Below are 25,719 nucleotides of genomic sequence, written 5' to 3' on the forward strand. Positions count from 1 at the left end.
GATCTGGGGGTGGGGCGGGGCTCCGGCTGGTCTGGGCGGATAGGGCGGGATCTGGGGGGCGGGGCGGGGCTCCGGCGGGTCTGGGCGGATGGGGCGGGATCTGGGTGGAAAGACGGGCTCCGGCGGGCCTGGGCGGACGGGGCGGGATCTGGGTGGAGGGGCGTGGCTCCGGCGGGCCTGGGCGGATGGGGCGGGATCTGGGGGGGGCGGCTCCGGCGGGCCTAGGCGGATGGGGCGGGATCTGGGGGGGCGGGGCGGGGCTCCGGAGGGCCTGGGCGGATAGGGCGGGATCTGGGGGGCGGGGCGGGGCTCCGGCGGGTCTGGGCGGATGGGGCGGGATCTGGGTGGAAAGACGGGCTCCGGCGGGCCTGGGCGGACGGGGCGGGATCTGGGGGGCGGGGCGGGGCTCCGGAGGGCCTGGGCGGATAGGGCGGGATCTGGGTGAAGGGGCGGGGATCCGGCGGGACTGGGCGGGGCCTTGGGGGGCGGGGTTCCATTAGTCCCGGAGCGTGCGGCTCGGGCATCCGGATCCGGATCTGCGCTCGCGGTCTGGGGCCGTGCGCGGGGGTGGCGGGGGTCGCGGTGCCATGGTTCTGAGCCCGGTGATCGGGAAGCTGCTGCACAAGCGCGTGGTGTTGGCCAGCGCCTCCCCGCGCCGCCGGGAGATCCTCAGCCAAGCGGTGAGCGGCCGCGCCGGGCCTGTGGCTGGGGTCTGCGCCGGGCAGGTGACCGGGCCTCCTGGGGCGGGGGGGCCTGGAGCGGGGGGCCTGGGGCCGGGGACCTAGTGACCTAGGGCATGCGGTCGGGGGACCTGGGGCAGGTGGGCCTGCGGCCGGAGGTCTAGAGACCTGGAGGCCTGGTGCCTGGGGTCCTGGTAACGGGGCCTGGCAATGGGGGCTGGGTATTGGGGGGGCCTGATAGGGGCCTGGGGCCGGGGTTCTGGTGACCTGGGGTGCCGGGGCCGGGGAGGGGGGTCTGGTGACCGGGGCTTCTGGTTCTGGTCCTGGGGGCCTGTGTGACCAGGGACCTAGTGACCTCAGGGTCTGGGATGGGGGCGGTCATGGTAGGGAGGGGCCTGGCACTGGGAACCTGGTTTTCCCAGGAGTCTGGTGACCGAGGGCCTGGTGCCAGGTGGTCTGGTGACCAGGGACCTGGTGACCTGAGGGTGTGGTTTGGTGACCCCGGGGGTGTCTGGTGACCAGGGCCTGGTGACCAAGGGCCAGGTAGTGAGGGGCCTGGTGACCCTGGAGCCCTAGTGACAGAGGCCCTGGTGCCCGGGGTGCAGTGACCAGTGACTCTGGGCTGGGAGCTGGGGTCTGCAGACTGGAGGTCTTTGGGCCACGGCGTAATGACTCAGGGTCCTAGTGACTCAGGATAGTGGGGGTCTGTGTGATCTGGGACCAGAGTCTTCAGGCCAGGTCTAGTGGCCTAGTGGCGTGCTGGCCAAGGGGGTACGGAGATAGGGGCAGGTACACAGCCCAGAGGCAGGCAGAGGCCTGGGTCGGGGAAGGTACAGAGTGAGGGGTGCTCACTGTACCTCCCGAGGAGGGTTGTGGGGGGTACAGACCAAAGGAAGGCTCACAGGGCAGTCCAGGGGACATGGGGGTGTAGGAGGTCAGCTGCAGGGGGGCCTTTAGAGAGTTAGGTCAGGATGAGGAGAGCCACTCTGGAGCTGTGCAGGAAGGTGCCTGTGGGGTTGGAAACACCCTCTGTGTTCCAGGCCCACATTCCTGTCCCCACACGACTCTGGGGGGGGTTACTGTCTACCCAAGTGGCTCCCCACTGGGGCCTGCCTTGCCCATGCACACGGGTTTGGGGACAACGGTAAAGCAGCCGTCTTCCCTCACAGGTCCGCCCTTTGTGGCCCTGTGCGCGGGCGGTATGTTTTCAGCTGTTGGTGCACCCGTGGGCGTGATGTCCTGGCCTCCGTGACACTCTGGGAGCCCTTTGACCCCTCAGAGCTGGAGACCCCACCCAACTATCCTGCTGGGTTCTGTGTGGTCGCCGCGGGTACCTGTGCCTTCAGGCCGGTCCGCCGGGGCCCCCGCCAGCCTCCGCTCCGGGCCTTGGCTGAGCTCATCAGCGGTCAGGGACGAGGTGTGAGGGAGACACAGGGCACGTGGGGGGAGGCCGTGTTTCCTGGGAAACCAGCTCATTCTGCTCAGAGGCCTTCCCTCTTCCCGCAAACCCTCCAGACCCCCTCTTCCTCCTGTTCCAGGGTCTCAGGTTCGAGGTGGTTCCGTCCAGGTTCAAAGAGAAGCTCGATAAAGCCGCCTTCGCCACCCCTTATGCTTACGCCATCGAAACAGCGAAGCAGAAGGCCTTGGAGGTGGCCTCCAGGATGCACCAGGCAAGGGGGCCCTGCTACTGCTTTCTTCCCTGTTCTCTTGGGAGGACGGGACTTTCCAGCTTTAAACGTACATGTCACGGATCGGTGCCGTCTACCGTATGCAACCCCAACAGCCTACCCATGGCTCAGGGTTACTGTGTCGCATGCTGTTACAATCACTGTGGCCGTGTCCTTGATATGAGCCTCCATAATTGTCGTTAACAGAGGAGCGTCATTGACGGTAAAGAATCAATACAGGTTGCTTATTACCATATGCTAGCATGTAGCCCAGAATTTCAATTAGTGTGGTGATATCATTTCCAACAAAGAATGAACACACTTTGTCTGTTTCTGTGTATTACTATGTAATATGCTATTTTAATGAATGTAACAGCATTTATGACACACTATTTAACAGAGCTTGTCTATGGAGCGTAGATTCTACGTTATATGCAGATACTGTTGTAATTAAAATAATAGCATCATTAACTCCTATTTTGCAACAGTATCACTTATGATACAGAACTGATGTAGATTATCCATTGCTTGGTATTAAAATAATATACTATTGCAACTAATGTCCTATAGGGAGTGCTTTGTGCCCAGTGCCGTATAACAACCATTGGTATAAATAAAGGAGTATTGACCGATTGATTTTCAGCAGTGGAAAGGTTAATATGTTAACTTTAACCTAAGTTCAACGTTCTATACAGACTTCAGATGTGTGCGTTCAGCCCCAAGCCTGAATTTTCCACCTGGACTTATTTTATTGTCTGGAGAACTTTTTTCTCAAATCACATTGAGCAGTTCGAAAAACCAGTTTTGTCCTTTTTTTTTTTTATATTTTATTTTTTTTAATGTTTATTTATTTTTGAGAAAGAGCACGAGCGGTAAGGGACAGAGAGAGAGGGAGACAAAGGATCCGAACGAGGCTCCAGGCTCTGAGCTGTCAGCACAGAGCCTGATGTGGGGCTTGAACTCACGTACTGTGAGATCATGACCTCAGCTGAAGTCAGATGCTTAACTGACTGAGCCATCCAGGTGCCCCCAAACCAGCTTTGTCTTTAATTCAGCATAGCTTGGGGAGGACTTGGGGCCCTAACCCACCTCTCCTGCAAGGGTCCCTTGCCCTGAGGGAGGCGGAGCCCATGGGACTGGACACTGAGGTTTGCAGTGCTGTCCCTCAGGTGTCAGGGAGGGAGCCGGCAGGTGCTGTCCCCATCATGTGACCACAGAGCACCTCCAGGCTACAGCCCCCCACACGTCCTGAGCCCTGCAGGGCAGGCCTCCTGGGGTCACCGTCGTGTCCTTGCTGGGGACACCGAGGACACCCACATCTTCCTTTCCGAAGTACCACCCGTCTCACCGCCAGCGCATTTGCATAAGACACACGGGTGTGATTTCCGAAGCTGAGTTTGCATTTCTTCCAGAAAGACCTCCGGGCCCCTGACGTCGTCATCGGAGCCGACACCATCGTGGTGAGTCCCCCTCGGGGCCCTTTTCTGGCCTCCAGTTTGGTTGGTGTGCCCTCGGTGACTGAAGTCAAGGTGTGGACATCGCGGCTTCCACAGATCCGGCTTAGGGACAGTGAGCGCCCCCCGCCCTGGTTCTCTTGCAGACGATCGGGGGGCTGATTCTGGAGAAGCCAGCGGACAAGCAAGACGCGTACAGGATGCTCTCCAGGTGGGTCCCGGACTGTCCTCCTCGGAAGCAGCCTTGCCTCAGATACAGCCTGGGGCGGGGTCAGGACCTTGGGCGGGGTCAAGGTCTGAGGTGGGGTCAGCTCCTCTGTTGTGGGTCCCAGGGCAGGGTTAGGGCCCAGGGTGGGGTCTGCCGTCTCCGCCTGGGGCAGGGTTACGTCCCAGCCAGGTACCTGGGTCGCGCCCTGGGTGGGGTCCGTGCTGGGCCTTCCCGGCCACTCTTTTGGGTGAGATCAGAGGACGCAGCCTCGCACTTAATGCGGTGCTCACGCCCCCTAGGGGGACAGGGTCTCGGGGCAGACGGGTAGGCGGACAGGCGCGCAGGGGGACAGGCGAGCAGGTTGATAGTCCGCGCAGGTGCGCAGGTGGGCAGGGGCACAGGCAGGGAGGCGCACAGACTGGAAGGCGGGCAGGCGGGCTGGTTGATAGTCGAGGCAGGTGGACAGGCGTGCGGGCGGGCAGGTGCGCAGGCGCACAGGCGGGGAGGCGGGCAGGTGCGCAGGCGCTCAGGCTGGGAGGCGCGCAGACAGGAAGGCGGGCGGGCGCGCAGGCGCACAGCGGGCCGGCAGGCAGCGTCCCTCCGTGCCGAGCACCGCCCCCCACGCATGTGAGCGTGTCTCCGCGCCTGGGCCCTGCCTTGTCCGTGGGCTGGCATCCCCGTGCCGCAGGGACGCGCACAGACCCTCCGAAGAGCGGGTGGCAGGGAACATGCTGTCCCACAGGCTCCCCGTGGACACACTGCATGTGGGTCGTCCGTTGCAGGCTGAACGGGAAGGAGCACAGCGTGTTCACGGGCGTCGCCATCATCCACTGCTGCAGCCAAGGTACCTGCTGCCTCCCCAGGCCCCGCGCCACCGCGGGAGGAGCCGGGCGTCCTGCCGCCCCCGGGCCCTCTATGTCCCGCCGTGAGGGCCCTCCCCTCCCTCCTGCCTGCCAAAGTCGGGGCTGCTTCAGGCCTCGGTTCGCTTCCCGCTGAGCACCTGTGGGAGGCGGGGCGCCCCGACCAGCACGAGCCACACAGGTGCCACCTTTAGTCCAGAAGGGGGAGGGCCTTGGCTGTGCAACCTGAAATCCTAGGAACACGGGGGCGCCTGGGGGGCTCAGTCGGTTCAGCGTCCGACTCCGGCTCAGGTCATGATCTTGCGGTCCGTGAGTTCGAGCCCCGCGTCGGGCTCTGTGCCGACAGCTCAGGGCCTGGATCCCGCTTCGGATTCTATGTCTCCCTCTCTCTGCCCCTCCCCCTGCTCGTGCTCTGTCTCTCTCTCGCGAATAAATAAACATCAGAACAAATCTGTTTTAAGCACCAAAATGCTGACGACCCGCTTGGCAGAAGGTGCCCGCTGGGCTGTGCCTGGCGCGTTTCTCACCTCCTACCGAGGCACGGAGGCCACCCCGAAGTTCAGTTCCCTACAGGGACACCTGAGCCCCCCACCGGCCTGGGTCTCCTTCCCTGATCTTGTAGCTTTCTTTTCCCCGCTGTTCACCGTTCCCGCCTCTCCACTAGCTGTTCCTGCCCGAGTTGTGTATCCCCAGGCCCGGGGCGGATTTCCCGCAGGCGCCCGGCCGTGTGCCCGCCCCGTGCCCTGACCTGCCCCGCCCTTCTGTGTTGCAGACGGCCAGCTGGACACGGACGTGTGCGAGTTCCACGAGGAGACCACGGTGAAGTTCTCGGAGCTGTCCGAGGACCTTCTGTGGGAGTACATCGACAGCGGGGAGCCCATGTGAGTGCACACGGGGTCTCACGGGACGCTGATCCCGGCACGGTGGCTGCAGCCTCGCGACCGGACCCCCTCCCGGAGGCCCCAGCTCGTCACAGCGTCCCCTTGGGGGTTAGAGCTCACCCTACGAATTCTGGGGGGACACAGACATCCAGTCCACGGTGGTGCGCTTGCCGTCCTGATGTACCGTGGGGGCTGGGCCCAGGAGTGCGAGCAGGGCTGGCTGAGGAGGCGACCTGCCCGGTTCCAGGGCAGTGGATGAGGAAACAACTCACAGTGGGAGAAACAGTCAGGCCCTTCGCCCTGTGCTGCTGCCACGGGACTGGGAGGCCACACAGGTTAACACGCCTGCTCCCCCGACACCCCGGAACGGGGCCGGGCCAGGGACAGGTGCATGCATGCAGGTGGGGGGGGCGGTCTCATCGCTGGGGGCGCCCAGAACCAAAACCTTGTGTCCTTTTGGGAGCCTGGGGTCCGGGAGGCAGAGGAGGGAGGGTCGGATGGAAACCACGACGTGCCAAGTTGGGGTCCAGGAAAGGGTCTTTGAAGGCCCGTCCTCTGTCCCTAAGGAGGGGTCCACAGAGGCTCCTGGGCCAGCGGTGCAGATGTGGACAAGAGCACGGCCGGGGTCGGGATACTCCCTGCGCTCCCCCCACCGGGACTACCGCGCAGCCCTCGCATTCTGACTTCTCCGTGTCTCCCTCCCGCCCCGGTCTGCCTCCTTCCGCCCCTCGCAGGGACAAGGCCGGCGGCTACGGGATCCAGGCCCTGGGCGGCATGCTGGTGGAGTACGTCCGTGGGGACTTCCTCAATGTCGTGGGCTTCCCGCTGAACCACTTCTGCAAGAAGCTGGTGGAGCTGTACTGCCCGCCCCACCGCGAGGACGTGCAGCGGGTCAAGCACGACTCCATTCCCGCCGTGGACACCTTCGAGATCGCGAGCGAGGCTGCTCAGGGGGACGAGGGCTGCGGCCCCAGCAGGGCAGGGGTGCACGGTCACACCGGACAGGCTCCTGCTGGCCCCCAGGGCCCAGACACGAATGGGCTGGTGGAGAACCCGCCCCCCTTCCCGTCCGACCTTCTAGACCTCATAGACGGCTTTAAAGCATCCAAGGTACTGGTCTGAGTGTCCTGGGCAGGCAGTGCTGAAGGACGCCACCCTGACTGCTTAAAACCCAGAGTGTGTCCTCTCCCAGCTCTGGAGACCACAGTCTGAGATCCAGGAGGGGCAGGGCCTCTGAGATCCGGGCAGGGCAGGGCCACTGAGATCCGGGCAGGGCAGGGCCGCTGAGATCCGGGCAGGGCAAGGCCTCTGAGATCCAGGCAGGGTGGGGCTACTGAGATCCAGGCAGGGAAGGGCCACTGAGATGCAGGTGGGACAGGACACTGAAATCCAGGAGGGGCAGGGCCGTTGAGATCCAGGCAGGGCAGGGCCCTTGAGATCCAGGCAGGGCAGGGCCCCTGAGATTGAGGCAGGGCAGGGCTGCTGAGATCCAGGCAGGGCAGGGCCACTGAGATCCAGGAGGGGCAGGGCCCCTGAGATCCAGGAGGGGCAGGGCCCCTGAGATCCAGGAAGGGCAGGACCACTGAGATCCAGGCAGGGCAGGGCCCCTGAGATACAGGCAGGGCAGGACCACTGAGATCCAGGCAGGGCAGGGCCACTGAGATCCAGGAGGGGCAGGGCCCCTGAGATCCAGGAAGGGCAGGACCACTGAGATCCAGGCAGGGTAGGGCCACTGAGACCCAGGCAGGGCAGGACCACTGAGATCCAGGAGGGGCAGGGCCACTGAGATCCAGGAGGGGCAGGGCCACTGAGATCCACAAGGGGCAGAGCCACTGAGATCCAGGAGGGGCAGGGCCACTGAGATCCAGGCAGGGCAGGGCCCCTGAGACCCAGGAGGGGCAGGGCCACTGAGGCCCAGCAGGGGCAGGGCCGCTGAGATCCAGGAAGGGCAGGACCACTGAGATCCAGGAGGGGCAGGGCCACTGAGATCCACGAGGGGCAGGGCCACTGAGGCCCAGCAGGGGCAGGGCCGCTGAGATCCAGGAAGGGCAGGACCACTGAGATCCAGGCAGGGCAGGGCCACTGAGATCCAGGCAGAGGAGGGCCACTGAGATCCAGGAGGGGCAGGGCCACTGAGATCCGGGCAGGGCAAGGCCACTGAGATCCACGAGGGGCAGGGCCACTGAGGCCCAGCAGGGGCAGGGCCGCTGAGATCCAGGAAGGGCAGGACCACTGAGATCCAGGAGGGGCAGGGCCACTGAGATCCAGGCAGGGGAGGGCCACTGAGATCCGGGCAGGGCAAGGCCTCTGAGATCCAGGAAGGGCAGGGCCACTGAGACCCAGGTGGGGCAGGACCGCTGAGATCCAGGAAGGGCAGGGCCGCTGAGATCCAGGAAGGGCAGGACCACTGAGATCCAGGCAGGGGAGGGCCACTGAGATCCAGGAGGGGCAGGGCCACTGAGATCCGGGCAGGGCAAGGCCTCTGAGATCCAGGAAGGGCAGGGCCACTGAGACCCAGGTGGGGCAGGACCGCTGAGATCCAGGCAGGGCAGGACCACTGAGATCCAGGTGGGACAGGACACTGAAATCCAGGAGGGGCAGGGCCGTTGAGATCCAGGCAGGGCAACGGCTCTGAGATCCAGGCAGGGCAGGGCTGCTGAGACTCCGGCAGGGCAAGAGCACTGAGACCCCGTTGGGTGGGACCCCTGAGGTCTAGGCAGGGCTGCTGAGACCCAGGCGGGGCAGTGCTGCCTCCAGAGGCTCCAGGGGACGGTCCTTCCTGACTTGCAGCTTCTGGGCTACTGATGTCCCTGGACCGCTGGTCACGTCCTTCCCGTCTCCGCCTCTGCCTTCCCGTGGCTCCTGTGTGTCTGTGTGTCCTCCTCTGTCTCTTTCCAGGACACCTGCCGTTTTCCTAGGGCCACCCTGATCCAGCATGGGCTCATCCCACATCCTTCACTTACTCACGTTTGCAGAGACCTTGTATCCAAATTAGGTCCCCTTCCCAGGTTCTAGGGTTCAGACTTCAGCATATCTGTTGGGGCCCCTATTCAGCCCATTGCAGTGTCCCCAGCTGGTTTTCTGCCTTCAGTCAATGGCTTGACACAGAGCTGGTGACTTCTGGGTCCAAGAGCCTGTGACCTGACCTGCCGGTCTGCTCGTCCTGCCTGGAATGTGGGACTTGTGCTCGGGGCTGTGAGGGCGGAGGCCTGTGTCCCTCTGGGACGCGGTGTCTGGGGTGTTGGAAGGTGAGCTTCACAGGACCCCACCTGGGGCCGGCGGTGCACCCCTGACCGACCTCCCCCAGCCCGGGAGACGAGCCCAGGTGCTGGGCCACCCCCCCGGCCGGGTGGGAGGTCACCCCCTGCCCGGAGGGATCTGTGGGTTCCTCCCGCTGTGGCCTTGGGATCCGAGGCAGCTGGCCCAGCCGGAGAGTGTCCCAGGCGGGGTGGGAACCCGCGGGCCGGCTGGGTGCGTAGCCGCGGCCTCCGTTTCCTTCCTGCGTGGGCGGTCACACGCCGCCCGAGAAACAGCCGGCTGCCCGTGCCCGCCGGGCCAGCGCAGGGGGCAGAAGCCTGCCCGGCCACCCTGCACCGTATCTGCCGAGGACGGGGCTGGCCACGGCCGTCCCTGCGCTCCCGTGGGCGCCCGCGCACACCCGCCCGGCTGTGCCCTTCGTCTCCGCACCCCCTCGCTGCCCCACGTGGCCGTGGCCGTGGCCGGCCCTTCCAGCGGCTCGGCTCCGAGGACAGCCCTGCATGGGCTGGGCGGGGCTCCACGTCGGCGGCTGGAGGAGAGGTGGGGATGTGGGTGTGGGACTGGGGACCGCCCCTCCCCGCTCCAGCCCCGGCCACGCCCCTGTGACGGCCTCGCCAGGAGAGAAGTTCTGGGGTCAGGAGGGAGAGGTGGTTCTGCTGTGCTGTGCACAAAATACCTAAGTACCCCGGGAATAACCATGCGCACGGTGTCCCCACGTGGTGCAGCTGTGCCGAGGTCCCGGCACCTACCTGTGTCCCTCTGGGGTCTGTCCACCCAGCCACCTACCTCCGCACGTAGCCTCGCAGCGTCGCTCACTGATTACATGTCCACCTGTGTAGCTGTCTTCAGAGTGTCTGCCAACTATTTATGCGTCTGCCTACCTCTCACGTATCTGCCTGATCTAACATCTACCCCTTTGTCCGTCTACCCACCTACCCGTGTTTCCTTCTGCGTACCTGTTCCATTGCTCTCGCGGAAAGGTCTCCCGGCAGTCAGCTGACCCAGCCACGGGGCCATAGGGACTCAGGGAGCACATGTCACGTTGCCAGTGCATCGTGAGGGTTCTAGAAACGAGCCAGCATCGTCGGGCCCTTCATGCGGTGGCATCACTTGTCGAAGAAGGTTTCTGCGTGGCCGGGTGGGGGTACAGGTGACGGGGGGTGAGACCCCTGTCTGTCAACACAAGGCCCCACACGCCTGATGGAGACGAAGAACGGCAGTGTTCTGACTTCTGAGGCAGTGCCTTGGCTTTCACACTTAAATGTTCTGAGTTCTGAGGCCTTTGGAAGAGCAGACACACCCCACACGCGAAGAAGGTTTTGGCGTTACCCACGTGAGCATGGGTCCTGAGCTGCGTAGGCCCTCTGCTCCCGAGGACAGGCATGTTTGTCTCCAAATCCAGCCACGTCCTGAGGTCCTGGGACGTAGGGCTTCAACAGATCGATCTTGGGGGGAACACAGTTCAGCCCCACATACGAACACGTTGGATTTTCTCCCATGGGACAGTTTTTTTCCTTGATATTCACTGATGTGCTTTTGTCTTGTGCGAGCCCTGTACCAGCTGGAGCCTGCATGCACTGTTCTCTGGAGAAGAAGCTTCCATATGCACAAGTTAAACAGTTTTGATAGCTGTGGCCTCCCACTTTTGGGTCTGTGGGAGCGAAGGGCACTGCACAAGTCACGTCGTAAGTCTCGCTGTTGTTGTTTTGAACGGACAGGCTCTGTTCACGGCTTGCAAACTGAAGGTGTTTGACGTCCTGAAAGAGGAAGGCCCCCTGAAGGCGGTGGATGTTGCACGCAAACTTAACGCCTCTGTGTGTGGAACTGGACGGCTCCTGGATGTCTGCGTGGCCCTGGGATTACTGGAGAAGACAGACACAGGTAAGGGGACATGCGAAGTGTCCTGATGAGAATCTTTGCAGCTGGAAGGAAGTCATCCAGTGAAGGTGGCTTCTGGACCAGGGCAGGGAAGGCCCGACCGTCTATCCTTCTGCCCTCAGAACGTGGCTTTTCAGCGACGGTAAGAAGTACAGGATGAGGGAAAGGAAACACACAACTGTGTGTGTGGGTATGTGTCTTTCAGAAGAGTGGTTTTTAAAAAAATCTGTATTTATCTGACAGAGAGAGAGAGAGCAGAAGCAGGGGAGGGACAGAGACAGAGGGAGCGAGAGAATCCCAAACAGGTTCCGCACTGTATCCACAGAGCCAACACAGGGTTCAATGTCATGACCCATGGGATCGTGACCTAAGCTGAAATCAAGAGTCGGGCTCTTGTTTGTGTTTTTTAATGTTTATTTATTTTTGAGACACAGAGAGACAGAGTGAGAGCAAGGCAGGGGCAGAGAGAGGGAGACACAGGATCTGAAGCAGGCTCCAGGCTCTGACCTGTCAGCACAGAGCCTGACACGGGGCTTGAACTCACAAACCCTGAGATCATGACCTGAGCCAAAGTCGGATGCTTAACTGAGTGAGCCACCCAGGCGTCCTCTTTTTTTTTTTTTTTTTTTTTATAATGTTTATTTTGAGGAAGAGAGAGAGTGAGAGCAGGAGAGGGACAGAGACAGAGGGGGACACACAATCAGAAGCAGGCTCCAGACTCTGAGCTGTCCGCACAGAGTCTGATGCGGGGCGCAAACCCACGGACCAAGAGATCATGAGATCGTGACTGAGCTGAAGTCAGACGCTTAAGCGACTGACCCACCCAGGTGCCCATAGGAGAGTGACATTTTCTTGGGCTCTGGTCTCAAAGAAGCTGTATCAGTCAGGGTTCAGCAGAGAAACAGAGCGAGTGGATTATATATGTGTACAGCATGGGTACATGTTTGTTTTTACTTGTTTAGACAAATACGTGGGTACATAGATACAGATTGGTAGTACATGTGATAACTAGCTAGGTAGACAGATGATAGGAGATTTGGATCGACAGACAGATGGATGGATGGATGGAAGGAAAAAAGGAAAAATGGATGGATACGTAAGTGAGTAGATGGATGCAAGACGATATGGAAGGATGGAAGGAAGGGATGGATGGATGCACAGATGGATGGTGGGTGTTGGGTGGATGGATGGGTATGTAGGTGGGTAGATGGAAAGATTGATGGATGGAAGCATAGATGAATGAAAAGGTGGATGGATGGATGGTATGTGGGTAGATGGATGGAAGGATGGATGGAAAGATTGATGGGTGAAGGTTGGATGAATGAAAAGGTGGGTAGGGGGGTGGGTGGATGGATCGATGGATGGATGGATGGATGGACAGATAGATAGGTGGATGGATGGATGGATGGATGGATGGATGGGTAGGTGGATGGATGGGTGGGTGGATGGATAGGTAGGTGGGTGGGTCGGTGGTTAGATGGATGGATGGATGAATATAGGGGAATGATGGATGGAGGGATAGATGATGGATGGATGGGTGGATGGATAGGGAGGTAGATGGATGGATGGATGGGTAGATAGGTGGATGGATGGATGGATGGATGATGGGTGGGTGGGTGGATGGATGGATGGATGGATAAGTAGGTAGGTAGGTGGATGGATGGATGGGTGGATGGATAGGTAGGTAGGTGGATGGATGGGTGGGTGGATGGATAGGTAGGTGGGTGGGTCGGTGGTTGGATGGATGGATGGATGAATATAGGGGAATGATGGATGGAGGGATAGATGATGGATGGATGGGTGGATGGATAGGGAGGTAGATGGATGGAAGGATGGATGGAAAGATTGATGGGTGAAGGTTGGATGAATGAAAAGGTGGGTAGGGGGGTGGGTGGATGGATCGATGGATGGATGGATGGATGGACAGATAGATAGGTGGATGGATGCATGGATGGATGGATGGATGGATGGATGGATGGATGGATGGATGGATAGGTAGGTAGGTGGATGGATGGGTGGGTGGATGGATAGGTAGGTGGGTGGGTCGGTGGTTGGATGGATGGATGGATGAATATAGGGGAATGATGGATGGAGGGATAGATGATGGATGGATGGGTGGATGGATAGGGAGGTAGATGGATGGATGGATGGGTAGATAGGTGGATGGATGGATGGATGGATGGTGGGTGGGTGGATGGATGGATGGATGGATAGGTAGGTAGGGATGGATGGATGGATGGATGGATGGATGGATGGATGGATAAGTAGGTAGGTAGGTGGATGGATGGATGGGTGGATGGATAGGTAGGTGGGTGGGTCGGTGGTTGGATGGATGGATGGATGGGTGGATGGATTGATGGATGGGTACATAGGTGGATGGATGGATGGATGGATGGATGGTAGGTGGGTGGGTGGATGGTTAGATGGATGGATGGATGGATGGATGAATATAGGGGAATGATGGATGGAGGGATGGATGATGGATGGATGGGTGGATGCATAGGGAGGTAGATGGATGGATGGATGGGTAGATGGATGGATGGATGAATGGATGGATGGATGGATGGATGGATGGATGGAGGGTGGGTGGATGGTTGGATGGATGGATGGATGGATGGATGGGTAAGTAGATAGATGGATGGATGATAGATGGATGGATGACAATGTGTTTCCTGAAACAGCGTTGTGGCACTTGGTCTCAGAGCAGAGGGTCCTATGGATGGTCCCTGAGCAGCTTGGGAGTGGCAGGGGGTGAAGGACCCCAGGGCAGGAGAGGCCGCTTTGCTTCTGTGACCAGGAGGAAAGTGGGGTGCTGGCCCAGGCCCCAGAAGCTGCCCTCTGTACAAAAGGCGTAGAAATCTGTGGTTAAGATTTGGAGCCTGGGAAGCAGAAGTCTCCCCCAGCCAGACCACTGTAATGATCTTCTCGTCTGTGATGACCGAGCATCCAGAAAGCTCCAGCATCCAGACTTTTAATCACTTAGGAGCTTCTCCCACGTTTTGGCCCACGCCTCGCACGGTTCTTCGGGAGAACCCCGGGAACAGTTCTCCCGTGTGCGCGTGGGACGTGTGTCCTCTTCCAAAGGCGAAGAACTAAGAACGTTTAAGTGTTAAAGGGTGAGATGTGCCGTTATCTCGGAGGATCCCTGGGGTCTTCCGCTCACAGATGGGGGTCTCACCCACCATCAGCTGCCTGCACCCCCAGCCTGTGTTCTCTAGATGCAGGGTGGGGGGCCACGTCCTGCAGACAGATGGCTCAGGCGAGAGAGGAGGGGCCCCACACCAGTGCCGGCTCTCCAGAGAACTAGAACCCACGGGATCTACAGCTGGTGGTGTATGTCAAGGCAGTGGCTCATTCGGTGGCGGGGCTGTGGCACCTGAAATGTGTAGGGCAGGCCGGCCGGCCGCCTGGGAAATCAGTACATGCTGGTCCTCAAGTCTTGAGGCAGAATTGCTTCTTCCTCAGCGAAATCTCATCATTGCTTTTAACACCGTCCACTGATTAGATGGGGCCCACCCACATTGCTGAAGGTCACCTCCCTTACTTCAAGTCCGCTGCTTCTAGACATCAAACCACACCTTCGAAACCCCATCTCTTTGGGTTACCCGTGAGTCGGTATCGGCACCGGTCTGGGCTGTGTCCCCGCGGGGCCGCCCCCTGAGCGTGAGTCGTGCCCCGCTCAGGTGGGTGAGGTTGGCGCCAGCCCCAGGACGCCAGGCCGTGGCTGCCCATGTGGGAGGTGCGCTGGGGCGTCCGCTGGAGCCTGCATGACGCCCCTCTCGTGTCAGGTTACGGTAACACGCAGCTGGCAAGCCGGCACCTGGCGTCGGAGGGCGCGTGTTCTCTCCACGGCTTCGTCGCGTACAACGATGAGCACGCCTGGACCGTGTTCACAGACCTGGAGTCTGCGGTGCGACAGGGACCCCGCGCGGCTGCGGGGAGGCCGGCGGAGGACCCGTCTCAGGTAGCGAACATCAGGACGCGTGTGTGCACACTGCGCGTGCCCCACAGAAGCACCCACGGGCACGGATCTGCGCTCTGGCCGCCGGGTTGACCGGGCCGTCTTGCAAACCCGCTGACCGTTGGCCGTCGCGACAGCAGGATCACGTGGGGGTGGGGGTGGGGGCACGGGCAGCCGGCGTGGGTGGGAGGCCTGGCGGGGGCGTGGCGCGGGGGCCGGCCAGGTGCCGTGGGCCTGCGGGGTGCGGACGGGAATCTCGCAGGAAGGGCCCAGCAGGTGGCACGGAATGAAGGCACCGCGTTTCCCGTGTGGGGTTCCATCGCACGGACCCTGTCGCTCGAGCTCGGTCTGCAGAGTCTTCCTGCTGTCCCCCCCGTCCTTCCCCTTTCCCTTTGGGGAACCTTTGGGAGTTGACGTTAAAGCTGCGTGTGTCTGCAGGGCAGGGCCCGGTGGGTGCTTTGGGGTGGGCGCGGCCATCCGCCGCCTGCGTCCCTGGCAGCCTTTGCTGAGGGCAGAGCGCAGGTAGGGCTCCGGGTCGGGCTCCCCGCGCGATGCAGGAACGGGTCCGCCAGAGCACGGGGCCTGCATCAGGGCCGGGCGGCAGGGACCCAGACGGGCTGTCGCCGTCGCTTGGGCTCACAAGGCTGGAGGCTTACAAACAGCGCGCAGTTACTTCCCACGGTTGCGGAGGTGAAATCCATCCGAGTCAAGGCACCTGCAGATTCGGGGTCCGGACACCCCTGCTTCCCGCCTCCCATCCGGCTGTCGTCTCGGGGTGGGAGGGGCCGGGGGTCTCTGCAGCCTACTCTAGAAGGACACGAATCCCCCACGGGGGTCCACCGTCATGACCCGGTGACCCGCCCCACCCAGAGCCCCCCCCCCCCCCTCCTGAGACCATCCCCTTGGGGGTTGGGGTTTCACATAGGAAATTGGGGGCCAGTGGGGGGAGGACACAAACGTTGTGTCTCTGAAGAAGACTGAGACACGCAAAGACGGAGACCCAGAGAGACCCGCACTCCTGGAGACAGAGAGAGACTGGGCGGGAGGGACAGAGAAGCCACACGGGGCCCCACGGGGTGGGGGGTGGGGGGGGCTGGGGGAGGGGCCAGTGTCTTTGTAAACAGCCTGTCACCTGCGAGTGCGGCGACGGCTGCAGGGCCCAGCGGGGGACCCGACCCCTTCCCTTCTCCTGCTTCGTGTCCATCCAGACCTTGCGCGGGGCTGGTGGCGGCCTCCGGGGTGACTGTCCCCATTCACTGGCTTCAGACGGGGAGATGCAGGCGTCTGTTAGGTCCCGCACATCCCAGGGGAGCTGACAGCCTGAAGGACCAGCCTCTTCTCTGGGCTGTACTCAGCCCTGCCGCCCCGGGACCGCCCTACTCAGCTCGGCCCCGCCCCTCCCCTGCACCCCCTGCTCAGCTCTGCCCACCGGGCTCCGCCCCACTCTGGTTCTTTCTGCCCCACAAGATCCCCCCCCCCCCCCCCCCCCCCCGCAGCCCGGCCGGGCCTGGCCCCACCAAACCCCGCCCCGCCCTGCACCCCCCCCCCCCCACCAAACACCCTCCACGCCAGGCCCTGCCCATCCCCCCAGGCCCCTTCCTGGGTCAGCTCTGCCCCATGAGATCCCCTCCCCATCACTCCCCTCTGGCTTCGCCCCCAACCCCCTACCTGCCAGGCCCTGCACCCCCCCCCCCCATCAAACCCCCTCCCCGCCGGACTCTGTCCCCCAAACCCCCACCCAGCTGGGCCCTCCATCCCGAATGCCCTCCCCGCCCAGCTCTGCACCCTGAACCCCTGCCAGCCAGGCTCAGACCCCCTGTCCCCCGAAGGCCCTGCCCCCCCAAGCCCCTCCCACACAGGCCTTGTGCCCCAACCCCCCCCCCCCCCCAACAGCCGGGCCCTATACCCCGAATCCCCTCCCCACCCGGCTCTGACCCCCCAGACCCACCTCCTCCACAGGCTCTGACCCCCGAATACCCTCCATTGCAGGCTCTGACCCCTAAACCCCCTCTCCCGCAGGCCCTGCCGCCTGAACCCCCTCCCTTGCAGGTCTGATCCCCCCTCTCCCCCACAGGCCCTGCACCCCCAACCCCCGCCCGACAGGCTCTGACCCTCTCCCCCCTCCCCTGCAGGCCCTGCCCCCCTCCCCCCTCCCGCCCACCCCCCGCAGACTCTGACCCCCTCCCGCCCCCCCCTGCAGGCTCTGACCCCCTCCCCCCTTCCCTGCAGGCCCTCCCCCGCATGTCCTCCCTGCAGGCCCTGCCCCCCAACCCCCTCCCCCACAGGCTCTGACCCCTAAACCCCCTCTCCCGCAGGCCCTGCCGCCTGAACCCCCTCCCTTGCAGGTCTGATCCCCCCTCTCCCCCACAGGCCCTGCACCCCCAACCCCCTGCCCGACAGGCTCTGACCCTCTCCCCCCTCCCCTGCAGGCCCTGCCCCCCTCCCCCCTCCCGCCCACCCCCCGCAGACTCTGACCCCCTCCCGCCCCCCCTGCAGGCTCTGACCCCCTCCCCCCTTCCCTGCAGGCCCTCCCCCGCATGTCCTCCCTGCAGGCCCTGCCCCCCAACCCCCTCCCCCACAGGCTCTGACCCCTAAACCCCTTCTCCTGCAGGCCCTGCCGCCTGAACCCCCTCCCTTGCAGGCTCTGATCCCCCCTCTCCCCCCACAGGCCCTGCACCCCCAACCCCCTGCCCGACAGGCTCTGACCCTCTCCCCTCTCCTGTAGGCCCTGCCCCCCTCCCCCCGCAGGCTCTGACCCCCGGCCCCCTCCCCTGCAGGCCCTGCCCCCACAACCCCCTGCCCTGCAGGCTCTGACCTCCTCCCCCCCCCCCTGCAGCCCTGCAGGCCCTATCCACCCCCCCCCCCCCACGCCCTTCCCTGTGGAGCTCCCTACCCTCAGAACCCCCGGGTGGGACCACAGCCAGTGCGCAGGCTCCCCTGGGCCCCTGTGTGGGTCTCCTCAAACCCCGTTCTGTTTCAGAGCAGGGACCGGAGGCTGCGTTTCATGCGAGCCATGCACGGCCTCACCCAGCTGACAGCTCGCCAGGTGGCCACGGCCTTCGACCTGTCCCGATTCGCCTCTGCCTGTGACCTGGAGGTGAGTACCACGCCCCGCCCCCCGCCAGGCATCGGGCGCATTTCTTGCGTTAGGTCGTGGCCACCTCATCCGCTGAGAAGACGTCCAAAGCGGGTTTACGGCTTTACAAGCATAAGGCCAGGAGTTTGGCTGTGGCGGGTGCCGGGACTTGGATGGACATCCCCACGTCCAAGGAGGCCCTGGGGGTGGGTCCTAGAGGTTATGGGGCCCTTTCTGCTGGCTACCGATTTGGGGGAGAGGATCGCAGAGCCATCTGACCCTGTCTTGTTGGGTCTAACTACGCCCATATACCTGCCACCCTATTCCAACTCGCTCCTTATCCCAGGGCAGCAGACGTGAGCTGATGCCTGCCCAAGGGGTACAGTGGGAGTAGGGGTCCCAGGGGGAGCCCAGAGCTGCTTTCATTTCCCTGCCACCTGCACACCGTTCCTCCTGGTGGCCCACAGTGGCTGCTGTGGTGCCAGCCATGTCGTCCACATTCCGGCGGCGGAAAGGAGATGATAAGAGTGTGGCTTCCTCCTTCCCAGCTGGGCTCTGATGCTCCCTCTGTGCGTCTGTGCCCCCCCCCCACCCTGCCCCCACTGATGTGCGCTGGGCCAGCAAGGTCCCAAGGGCTGCGTGAGACCTCAGTGATCTCTGCCCGCCGCTGGCTTCCGTTCCCAGACCGGGCCTCCAGCCGTGTTCTCAGACCTCATTCTGGTTTTGCCAAGGGGCCATCTTGGAGACCCGCCAGGGGTGTGGTGCGCTGGGCGGGTCAGGTGACCCTGTGTGTGTGTGTGTGTTTGCTTCCCCGCAGGCTGCACAGGTGCCCTGGCCCGAGAGCTGGCCCGGGAGTACCCGCGTCTGAAGGTGACCGTGTTTGACCTCCCGGAGGTCATCGAGCACGTGTCGAGTTTTCACCCCGAGGGCCGGCAGCCAGAGCGCCTCCGCTTCGTGCCAGGTAAACGCAGCTTTCTCTGCGCTCTGGGTCGGCGTTGGGCCAACCGCGTTCGCCTCTGCGCAGCGTGGGTGTGCGTGCGGGCCTGCGCCTGTCTGTGCGTGTGTACCTGCGTTTGCACGTGTGTCTGAGTGTGTCGGGTCTGTGCGCGTGTATCTGTGTTTGCACGTGTATCTGCGTGTGATATCTGTGTGTGCGTGTAGACAGGTCTCTGTGTGCACACACGTGTTTGTCTGCACTCGTGAGAGCAGTGGGGCTGTGGCGCTGGAAGCAGTCAGGGTGCAGGCGCGGGGGCGCGAGGGCGCAAGTGGGGGGCGTGCAAGCGGGTAGGCGGGGGCGCAAGGGGGCAGGCGGGGAGTGCGAGGGGGGTGAGAGGGCACGGGCGGGGGCGTGCGAGGGGGCACGATCGGGGGGGCGTGCAAGGGGGCAGGGTGGCGCGAGGGCGCAAGTGGGGGGGCGTGAAAGGGGGCAGGAGGGGGGTTGCGACGGGGCAGGCGGGGGCGTGCGAGGGCGTAGGCGGGGGGGGGGGCGCGAGGGCGCAAGGGGCAGGAGGGAGTGCGAGGGGGCAGGCGGGGGGCACAAGGTGGGGGGGCGTGCAAGGGTGCAGGAGGGGGGGCGCAAGGGCGCAGGCGGGGTGCGTGCGAGGGTGCAGGTGGGGGGGCGCAGGAGTGTAGGCTGGGGGGCACGAGGGCACAGGCGGGGGCGTGCGAGAGAGCAGGCGCGGGGGGCGCGAGGGCACAGGAGGGGGGGACGCGAGGGCGCAGGCGGGGGCGTGCGAGGGCACGGTCAGGGGGGCTTACAAGGGGGCAGGCGGGGGGCGCAAGTGGGGGGGTGTGCAAGGGGGCAGGCGGGGGCGTGCGAGGGGGCAGGCGGGGGGCGCAAGGGCGCAGGCCGGGGGCGTGCGAGGGTGCAGGTGGGGGGGCGCAGGAGTGTAGGCTGGGGGGTGCGAGGGCACAGGTGGGGGCGTGCGAGGGGGCACGGTCGGGGGGGCGTGCGAGGGCGCAGGTGGGGGGGGTGCGAGGGGGCAGGCGGGGGCGTGCGAGGGGGCACGATGGGGGCGGGCGGGCAGGGGGGCGCGAGGGCGCAAGTAGGGGGGTGCGAGGGGGCAGGTGGGGCCGTGCGAGGGCGCAGGTGGGCGTCCACAGGTTCCACGACCAACCAAGGGCACGAAGGGAAGTCACCCAAGAGTTGGCGCGGAAAAGCCTGGAGTCAGACGTGGTGGAGAACTTCCAAGGGCAGCTGTGAAGGCGGGAGCCCACCCGGCACTCGCGACTGCCGTGGCCCGGCCCGGGGGGCCGACGCGCCATGGGACCCGGGGTTAGGACTGGAACGTGTTGGGGTTGGGGACACGGCATTTCTCGGAGCGGGGCGGGGAGCGGCGCGGCCCCGTGTCCCCGCCGTGGAGCGCCAGCCCTGGTGTCCCCGACTCCCGACGTCTCCCGTTCCAACCAGGTGACTTTTTCAAGGATGACCTCCCGGACGCACAGCTGTACATCCTTTCCAGAATTCTCCACGACTGGGCGGACGACAGAGTGCACGAGCTACTGAGCCGGGTGTCCTGCAGCTGCAAGCCAGGTGAGACCCCTCCCGCTGCGCGTCCTCCCTCCGCTTGCAGAGAGGGAAAGGGAGGGTTTTACCGACAGCCAGGAGCCCCTGCGCCCCCGCGCGCACTCTGCCGGCCCCCTGCGGACGTGCAGGAGGCGCCAGGAGGGCGGCCGCAGCTTTGGGACCTCCTCACCCGAGTCTCCCCGTCCTGGCCCCAGGAAGTGACGACATCTGTGTTCTCGGGCCGGAGGTTTGCCGGACGCCCCAGCCTGTGTCCCAGGGGGCCTGGAGCAGGGCATACCCACCCCCCCCCCCCCCGGGGGCCCTTCCCAGGCCTCCGAGGTCCCAGTGGCGCAAAGCGCAGCTCGTATTCCCGTGCCCCGAGTGCCTGGTGACTTGCGAGACACTTCTGTTACCTCCCGTGCGGTTAGGGAACACGAAACAGCAGTTCACTTTCCAGTTTGCCGGAAACAACCGTCATTTTCGGTCTCGTATTTTGCACAAAGGGTGAAGCAAGGGTCAAGTGTAATCGTGTAGGTTGGGACTCCCCAAATCTGCAGGCAGCCGGAGACCTGGGACTAGTCCCAACACTGGTTGGAGGTAGAATTCCCTCCTCCGGGGGGACGGCGGTGTGTTTTCTCTTGAGGCCTTCAACTGATTAGACGAGGCCCACCCACGCCGCGGAGGGCCAGGTGTTTTGCCCAGGTCGCACATTTAGATGATAATCTCATCCAAAAGGCAGCTTCACAGGACCACGCGGAATGATGCCCAACGATGATCTGGGCCCTGCAGCCCCGCCCCAACGACTTGTAACATGAGCCATGGCCCCACTGCTCCATACCCAGCCCCTCCCCTGGAGGGCGCTGATGCCCTGCACACCTGGGAAGCCCGTCTCTGCTTATGCTGGGGACCCAGGGACGAGCGTGTGTGGAGATGCAGTCACACGCCAGGAACTGGCACCAGAAGCACCCAGGGTCCCTCAAGAGCAGCGTGGCCGTGTGATAAATTCGCGGGAAACCTATTTGCACAGACGCCCACATTCCTGGGTCACATCTGTGCACGCGGAAAATCCCACAGACGTTTGTGGACTCGATGCGCCTGCCGCCCACCCCTGCCATTCCGAGGAGGCTCCTGGAGACGATCTGGGGGGAAGGAGAGACAGACGGCCCGGAATCGGTTACCAGAGCTGCTTGGGCGCGGGAGAAGGTGGGGGCCCCAGGTGACGGCCCGGGCGGGGACGGGGGAGGGGTGGGGACAGGCCCCGGGGGGCCGCACACTGAGAGACGGGGCCCCAGATGGGTTATGTCACGCGTCCCAGGGTTTGGAAACAGTATCGCAACGTGTTGGCGAATCTACCCGAGCGTTTGGGAACACATTAGGAGAGCTGCAGAGAAATGAAGCAACTTCTTATGAAATGAGGAAATGTCTGTGCCGAAGAAGACGACAGAGCGAAGGCATCCTTGTCAGTCCCTGTAGCAGCAGGATCGGAGTCCCTTCCCACCCCCCGAATTCACATCCACTGGAAACACGCGAACAGGAAGTCATTCGGAAACAGGGTGTCTGCAGATGGGAGTAAGGGAAGGATCTGGGATGAGCCCATCCTGGATGAGGGGGGCCCTGAATCCAATGGCAGGTGTCCTTGTAAGAGACGGAAGGGGACACACGGACACAGAGGAGAAGCCACGTGAAGGCAGAGGCAGAGACGGGAGGGACGCGGCCACGAGCCAGGGACGCCTGGAGCCCCAGAAGCTGGAAGGGACAGGAAGGACCCTCCCTGGAGCCTCTGGAGGGAGCACAGCCCTGCCTGGATTAAGGGGCCCTGCCCTGCCTGGATCTCAACAGCCCTGCCCTGCCTTGCCTGAACCTCAGTGGCCCTGCCCCCCCCCCCCCCCCCCCCCCCCGGGTCTCAGTGGCCCTGCCCTGTCTGGATCTAAGTGGTCCTGTCCCTCCTGGATCTCAGTGGTCCTGTCCCACCTGGGTTTCAGTGGTCCTGCCTGGATCTCCGCGGTCCTGCCTAGGTCTCAGTGGCCCTGCCCCCCTGGATGTCAGTGGCCCTTCCCTGCATGGATTTCAGCGGTCCTGACCTGCCTGGATTTCAGTGGTCCTGTGCCTCCTGGATCTCAGTGGTCCTGCCCGTCCTGGATGTCAGTGGCCCTGCCCTGCCTGGATCTCAGTGGTCCTGCCCCTCCTGGGTCTCAGAGTTGTGACTTGCATGGCTGAGGAGAGAGTAAATGACTGGTCTGTGGTCATTTACCGCAGCCTCAGGACAGGCTCACTGGCATGGAGAGGCAGAAATTTACAGGTCACACGGACAGTCAGGCTGCTTAGCAGGAGGATGTGTCCCTGGAGGGCGCGTCTGTGCCTGTTTAGTCCCCGCTGCATTCCCAGGGCCTGGAACAGAGCCCGCAGGGAATAAGCGCTCACAAAGCAGCAACACTGTATCATCCGCTGGAGAGGAGGCGGGGTTGGGGAATGAGCGCTGAGTCCTCAGCTCCCTCAGGAGACAGCGTGGAGGCAGTTAAGCTGCTCCTCGGTTTATTCTGTGCAGGGTTGGCGGGAGGGGGAGGTGGGGAGGGTGCAGGGTTCCTCCGACCCTCTCCCCTGCTGGCTGGAGGTGCTCCGTAAATATTCAGGTCCTTGCAACATAGGAGCTGCAGGAAAGAGCTCAAAGTGCCCGGTTGTGTGTGTGTGTGTGTGTGTGTGTGTGTGTGTTTTAATGTTTATTTACTTTTGAGACAGAGACAGAATGCGAGTGGGTTGGGGCAGCGAGAGAGGGGAGACGCAGAATCCAAAGCAGGCTCCGGGCTCCCAGCCTCAGCACAGAGCCCCACGCGGGGCTCAAACTCACGAGCCCGCGAGATCGTGACCTGAGCCCTCGAGATCGTGACCTGAGCCGAAGTGGGACGCTACACGGAGCCACCCAGGCGCCCCTCCCAGCGCCCAGTGCTAACATTCAGTCTTTCGGAGCCGGGCCATTGAACCGCATGCATATGTTACTTTGAAAAACCCAGATTGTTACGATACCGAGGGAGCAAACGCCCGGATCCCACGTCCGCCAAGTGCGTACAAACCAACAGCAGAAGACGCAGCGGAAGCCAGCCACGTGTGTCACTGCTGTGTCCCTGTCTCCTGTGTCCCTTTTCTGCAGATCCCCCTTTGACAAAATCGGCAGGGGCCTCTGGTGGCTCGGGCAGCTTAGCGTCCGACTCCTGGTTTCGGCTCAGGTTCATGAGATCGAGCCCCGGGTGGGGCCCTGTGCTGACTCTGAGGGGCCTGCTTGGGATTCCTCATCTCCCTCCGCCTCTGCCCCTCCCCCTAAAATAAATACACTTTTTAAAATTAAAAAAAAAACACACACACACACAGAGGAGGAGCAAACATGTACAAGTTTCCTCTCGGCCTCTTTTGATCGAGGGTGCTGTTTGCTTGGCCTGGTTTCTACGTCATGAACGCTTTTGAAAACAAGTAGACGCCCAGACAGACGCGTCCACGGGCGTGCACATGCGCGTACACACGCACCCACTTTGTGCTTGAAGCCCCGCTCTCGTGCGGCCATCACCCAAAGTTCCCGGAGCCAGGCAGCCCGCTTGGGGCATTCCCAGAGTGAATGCACGCTGCCTGATGGCATCCTGCGTGCTGCACCCCCAGCCCCGGACTGGGTTTCCCCCACGCGCTGAATCCGTGTCCCTGTGCACCGGGCACCCTCCCCCACACCCCCAGGCTGGGCCCTGAGACTGCCGGCTGCTCCCCTGTCCGTCTGCCTGTGTTCCCCTCTCTCCCTCCGTGTCTCTGTCTCTCTCTGCCCTTCTCTGCTTCCACGGTGCGCGCCGGCCTCGGCCTCCCCACGGGCCTGGCGCGCGCGCGCGCGCGGTCGCCTCGCCCTCCCCGCGGCCTGGCGCGCGCCGTCCTTGGCCTCCGCTGCCCTCGGCCTCCCCGAAAGTAGTTCCGAGCGCCCATCGTCGCTGAATCTTGCCCACGACTCCCTCTGGCTCTGTTGTCCGCAGGCGGTGGCCTCCTGGTGGTTGAAACGGCCCTGGACGAGCGGCGAGCGGCCCGGGCCAGCCTGCCGGCGGCCTTGAACGCGCTGGTGCGGGCCCAGGGCAGGGAGCGCAGCCTGGCCGAGTACCGCAGCCTGCTGGGGCAGCATGGGTTCCGGGACGTGCAGGTGGCGCAGGCAGGGGACAGGCTGGACGTGGTTCTGGGCACCAGAGCGTCGTCGGCGCCCTGAGGCTGCCAGCGCGTGACGCTCTCCCGGGAGGCTGATGGGGGGGGGGAGGGGGGGAGGCTGGAATTTGGGCGTCAGGTGCAACATTTACTCGGATCAGCTTGTGTAACCAGACGGATTAAACCAGCAAAACGCACTTGCTCTGAGCTCCTTTGTGGGTTCCGACCTGGGGCAGGTCACGTGGGCAGGAGGGCCGTGCCCTCAGGCGCTCATCTGAGGCCCGGCCACTTGGCTGGAGACTCCCTCCCCCCCCGCCCCCCCACTTCCTGGCCTCTGGAAAGGCCTGGAGTCCCCCAGGGGCGCGGTGGAAGGGCCCCTCCGGCTCCCGCTCCGGGACTGCGCGTGTTCCTCGTTCACGCCTGTTCTCCATGTGTTTCTGCGCGTGACTTACAGCAGGTCGACCCTGGGGCACCCCGTGTCCCACGCTCTCTGCCTGGATGTTGGTGGGGGGGAATCCTGGGGCGTCCTCTCTCCTACCCTCTCTGCCCGGATGCTGGGGGGATCCTGGGGCGCCCCGTGTCCCGCGCTCTCTGCTGGGATGCTGGGGGGGGGGGGGATCCTGGGGAGCCCCGTGTCCCACGCTCTCTGCGCCGATGCTGGGGGGGATCCTGGGGAGCCCCGTGTCCCGCGCTCTCTGTCGGGATGCGGGGGGGGGGGGGGGAATCCTGGGGCGTCCTGTCTCCTACCCTCTCTGCCCGGATGCTGGGGAGGATCCTGGGGCACCCCGTGTCCCGCGCTCTCTGCCCAGATGCTGGGCGGGGGAGGGGATCCTGGGGCGCCTCGTGTCCCACGCTCTCTGCCCGGATGCTGGGGGGATCCTGGGGCGCCCCGTGTCCCACGCTCTCTGCCGGGATGCTGGGGGGGATCTTGGGGCGTCCTCTCTCCTACCCTCTCTGCCCGGATGTTGGGGGGATCCTGGGGCGCCCCGTGTCCCGCGCTCTCTGCCCGGATGCTGGGGGGGATCCTGGGGAGCCCCGTGTCCCTCGCTCTCTGCCGGGATGCTGGGTGGGGGGGGGATCCTGGGGCGTCCTCTCTCCTACCCTCTCTGCCCAGATGCTGAGCCGCAGG

General features: G+C 63.5%; 1 protein-coding gene across 1 annotated transcript; it reads left to right on the top strand.

Moving 5' to 3' along the window:
• The first annotated feature begins 490 nt into the window (after positions 1-490).
• ASMTL (acetylserotonin O-methyltransferase like) lies at positions 491-24,713 on the top strand. The gene is made up of 13 exons (XM_081794527.1): positions 491-680; positions 2,219-2,350; positions 3,760-3,807; positions 3,948-4,012; positions 4,792-4,853; positions 5,642-5,750; positions 6,485-6,860; positions 10,727-10,889; positions 14,675-14,850; positions 17,828-17,948; positions 18,741-18,884; positions 20,334-20,456; positions 24,431-24,713. The coding sequence occupies exons 1-13, from the start codon at positions 588-590 to the stop codon at positions 24,652-24,654; spliced, it is 1,836 nt and encodes a 611-aa protein (XP_081650653.1). The 5' UTR covers positions 491-587; the 3' UTR covers positions 24,655-24,713.
• The last annotated feature ends 1,006 nt before the right edge of the window (positions 24,714-25,719 follow it).

This window comes from Panthera onca, chromosome Y, assembly GCF_046562875.1.
Source record: "Panthera onca isolate mPanOnc1 chromosome Y, mPanOnc1 haplotype 2, whole genome shotgun sequence".
NCBI lineage: Eukaryota > Metazoa > Chordata > Mammalia > Carnivora > Felidae > Panthera > Panthera onca.